The 4,514-nt window shown below is 44.4% G+C and overlaps 1 protein-coding gene across 1 annotated transcript; it reads right to left on the bottom strand.

Annotated features, from left to right (window-relative positions):
* Positions 1-1,066: 1,066 nt before the first annotated feature.
* Positions 1,067-3,921, bottom strand: LOC130357802 (protein spinster homolog 1-like). The gene is made up of 2 exons (XM_056560540.1): positions 3,790-3,921; positions 1,067-2,624 (listed from the first exon to the last, which is right to left on the bottom strand). Exon 2 carries the CDS (start codon positions 2,597-2,599, stop codon positions 1,085-1,087), a length of 1,515 nt encoding a protein of 504 aa, XP_056416515.1. The 5' UTR covers positions 2,600-2,624; positions 3,790-3,921; the 3' UTR covers positions 1,067-1,084.
* Positions 3,922-4,514: the final 593 nt, after the last annotated feature.

The following is a 4,514-nucleotide window of genomic DNA, read 5'->3' as shown; positions in this document are numbered from 1 at the left end:
TATGTGAGGAGACATACTGCACAGCACAGGCTGGGGATGATTTCTATATGTGAGGAGACATACTGCACTGCACGGGCTTGGGATGATTTCTATATGTGAAGAGACATACTGCACTGCACGGGCTGGGGATGATTTCTATATGTGAGGAGACATACTGCACTGCACGGGCTGGGGATGATTTCTATATGTAAGGAGACATATTACACTGCAGGGGCTGGGGATGATTTCTATATGTGAGGAGACATACTGCACTGCACGGGCTGGGGATGATTTCTCTATGTGAGGAGACATACTGCACTGCACGGGCTGGGGATGATTTCTCTATGTGAGGAGACATACTGCACTGCACGGGCTGGGGATGATTTCTATATGTGAGGAGACATACTGCACTGCACGGGGCTGGGGATGATTTCTATATGTGAGGAGACATACTGCACTGCACGGGCTGGGGATGATTTTTATATGTGAGGAGACATATTACACTGCACGGGCAGGGGATGATTTCTATATGTGAGGAGACATATTACACTGCAGGGGCTGGGGATGATTTCTATATGTGAGGAGACATATTACACTGCAGGGGCTGGGGATGATCTATATATGTGAGGAGACATACTACACTGCACGGGCTGGGGATGATTTCTATATGTGAGGAGACATACTGCACTGCACGGGCTGGGGATGATTTCTATATGTGAGGAGACATATTACACTGCAGGGGCTGGGGATGATTTCTATATGTGAGGAGACATACTGCACTGCACGGGCTGGGGATGATTTCTATATGTGAGGAGACATATTACACTGCAGGGGCTGGGGATGATTTCTATATGTGAGGAGACATATTACACTGCACGGGCTGGGGATGATTTCTATATGTGAGGAGACATATTACACTGCAGGGGCTGGGGATGATTTCTATATGTGAGGAGACATACTGCACTGCAGGGGCTGGGGATGATTTCTATATGTGAGGACTCAGAGAATAAGGGGTAAAGTGGAACATAGAACAAATGCAGTTATTTTTTTCTAAATTTTTTTTTTTAATGAAGTAAACGAGATAAAGGTAAGCAATGACTTTTCCTCAGTCTGAAGCGCGGTCCTCATCGGCAGGAAGCAGTGAGGAGGAGGAGGATGACGGAGGTTCTGATTCCATCTCTGCTTCTTTTTCGTCCCTCTCTATATATAGGGCCGTGGCCATGAAGAAGGCCCCTCCGATGACTGCCATTATGGTGCAGGTCATGAGGGCATACTCCAGGCTGCGGTATTTCAGAAGAGGGGATTTGGCATATCCTCGTTCGTAGGTGTCAGATATCAGGCCGATGAGGTACGGGCTGCCGGCGTCACCTAAGAGGTGATAGATTGTCATCTGCACGGCCAGGGCTGAAGATCTCCTCCACGGAGTTACTACTTTTAGTATAATGTCAGATATGAGGGTGAAATTTACTGACAGAAGCGTCTCTCCGATGAAGATGAAGATGTTGGTGGCAACGAGGCTGATGTTGCCAAAAGTCAATGCCAACAGAAGAAAAGGGGCGGAGAGCATCATCGCGCATCCACACACAAGCGGGTCCGCCCGTGGGTTGGACTTGCGATATCTTTTACTTATCTCCGTCCCTGCTACAACTCCCAGAATGCCGGAAACGACTGTAACCACACCAAATATTAGGATGTCGTGATAGTCACACGGTTCAGCACGGCAAGGGTCCTTCTCTTGTAGGAGTGTTCGTGCATGGGTCAGGTATGACGGACCCCATACACCTATGGCTCCCACTATGAAGGATACCGCCGTCGATCCCATGGTGGTTAACATGAAGCTTCGATTTTTAAATAGTTTTTTCAGATCTGTCACCCATTTGGCAAACTTCTGGGATTTGTTGTTCTTCTTCCCGTTTGTAGTCGTTCTTGGAAGCTCCTTTGTGACCAAAATCATCAAAGCCACAGCTATGAGGCCCAGGCCAGGGGTGACCCGAAACGCCCAGTGCCAATCACCCCTTGCGGCATCAGTCACTTTGGGCCCGATGATGTATCCTAGTCCGCAGCCTACAGGTATGACGGAGTAAAACACGTTCAGCATGCGGGTCCGCTGGTCACTTGTAAAAAGGTCTGCAATGATGGAGGGGGCGATGGTGCAGAAAGTCGCCTCTCCGGCTCCAACCAGTCCACTCGTCAGCAGGAAGAGCAGGAAGTACCCGTCAGGGATGAATGACAGGGTAAGTGTCATGCTCAGCCAAACGATGACTCCTGCACAAACAGTATATTTCTTATTACAGTGGTCGCCCAAATATCCGGCAATTGGTGCGACCAGCACGTAGCTTCCAATGAACAATGTATTCAATAAGCCGGACAGACTAGCATTGGTGTCATATGCTTTCTGTATATAAGGCAGCACCCCCGCCACGCTGGAGCGATTTGCATAGATGAGCAAATTAACAAAGGCGAGGATCACTACGGCGATGATGGAACGTGCGGTGGACATCACGCTTAGAGATGGCAGGTTCTGCCTCTCAGGGATATCGCCCTTTTCTACATCCATATCACTATGGTCCTCCATTGCTTCTTCCTCCTCCTTCAGCAATGGGTCTTGTGGAGAGGCCATGGTCACAGGTCAGAGCCTGAAAACACTAGAGAGAGAGATAAGTGAACACATTAGACAACATGTCATCATTCCTGTCATTATACAATAAATCCTTCATACAGAGCAGAAATGTCCAGCACAGAACCACAAGATAACACTAAGACCATGGCAGCCTCAGAAGAAGACGCTTCTCTATAAGTGTTTTATATGGAGACGTCTTCCCTGAGGTCACCAATGTCTGAAAACCCTGAACCTGTCTGGTCCTAGTAATATCTGATAACCCTGAACCTGTCCGGTCCTAGTAATATCTGATAACCCTGAACCTGTCCGGTCCTAGTAATATCTGATAACCCTCAACCTGTCCGGTCCTAGTAATATCTGATAACCCTGAACCTGTACGGTCCTAGTAATATCTGATAACCCTGAACCTGTCCGGTCCTAGTAATATCTGATAACCCTGAACCTGTCCGGTCCTAGTAATATCTGATAACCCTGAACCTGTCCGGTCCTAGTAATATCTGATAACCCTGAACCTGTCCGGTCCTAGTAATATCTGATAAACCTGAACCTCTCCGGTCCTAGTAATATCTGATAACCCTGAATCTGTCCCAGTAATGGTAGATTATAAGGGCTTGGCTGTATGGTCACTGGGCCATGTGAACTTCATACTGTAGATACAATTGGGCTATCCTGCTATATACATTTACTAATAATGAACCTACCCCACCTCATTGGGATCTATCCGTCCCCTATATGACTTCCTGCCACTAGTTGATTTGCAAAATGTTTTCCCTTTCGGAGTACCCGGAGTATTTCTATTGTTAGTACACACAGAATTCTATTATATAATATTATATTTCTGCCCTAATCTTTCTGTCATTCTTTTACTACACCACCAAATCTTTCTCATAGACTTATATCTTTTAGAACTTCATGAATTAGGACTCTTTTTCTTGGGGGCTTTTTTGGGCATAATTGCATTTTAGCAGTTTTGCAAGAAAAAGCTCTGGTCATGATACTATCTGTGCGTTTTATTATGTTTAATGCCTAAGCCAAGTATTGTCACAATGCTATGAGGAATATAATTTTTGTTATTTCTTTTGGAAATTAATTTCTTGTTTTTTTTTGCTAAAAAAAAAAGCAACAGCAATAAAAAAAACTGTCAAACAAAAAGTCCTGTGTATGTATGAATAGAAGAGGCTGAGACTTACCTTGTGGTTCTCTCTTCAGACAAGGAACGGTCAAAATCTTGAATTCTCTATCGCAAATAGAAACTCTCTAAAAAACACTTTGCACCACAGGTTGTGAATGCAAAACACACTGAAGAGACTGCAGCCGGTGCGCACCTCCTTGTACAGCTTACGGTGACATCATCACAAGCATGTGTGACATCACAGGGTTCTAAACCATCTTCAGGTATGTGTATATCTGTATAGTAAATGTGAGTAGCCATATTAGTCCAGTGATGCAGATTGTAATACCTTTTTTATTGGACTAACAGAATTTTGTAGAGACAAACTTTTGGGATTCCTCCCTGATAATTTATAAAGTCCTTTGATCATTAGTCCTTGACTATTGGACTTGATAAAGGGAGGAATCCTGAAAGCTTGTCTCTACAAAATTCTGTTAGTCCAATAAAAAAGGTATTACAAGAGACTGCAACATATTTTTTGATTTGTGTATATATATATATATATATATATATATATATATATATATAGTTCCAAGCGTGAGTAGGTGCCTCCAGCTAGGATCCGTGTCCAGGATTCTGCATACGTAGTTCCAAGGAAAATGCTGTGGCACTCAAGGTATGGTGAAAAAATGAAAACTATTTATTTATCCCAAATGTGCAAAGAGCAACGTTTCAATGGTCTCACACCATCATTATCAAGCCACTTGATAATGATGGTGTGAGACCATTGAAACGTTGCTCTTT

The sequence above is a fragment of the Hyla sarda genome, chromosome 2 (assembly GCF_029499605.1).
Source record: "Hyla sarda isolate aHylSar1 chromosome 2, aHylSar1.hap1, whole genome shotgun sequence".
In the NCBI taxonomy this organism is placed as follows: Eukaryota; Metazoa; Chordata; class Amphibia; order Anura; family Hylidae; genus Hyla; species Hyla sarda.
Note: the sequence above shows the minus strand (reverse complement) of the source record. Positions and strands in the feature narration are given on the sequence as shown.

Bases quoted from the DNA above. Each gene is read 5' to 3' on its own strand.
- LOC130357802 (XM_056560540.1), bottom strand. From the start codon at position 2,599: ATGGCCTCTCCACAAGACCCATTGCTGAAGGAGGAGGAAGAAGCAATG.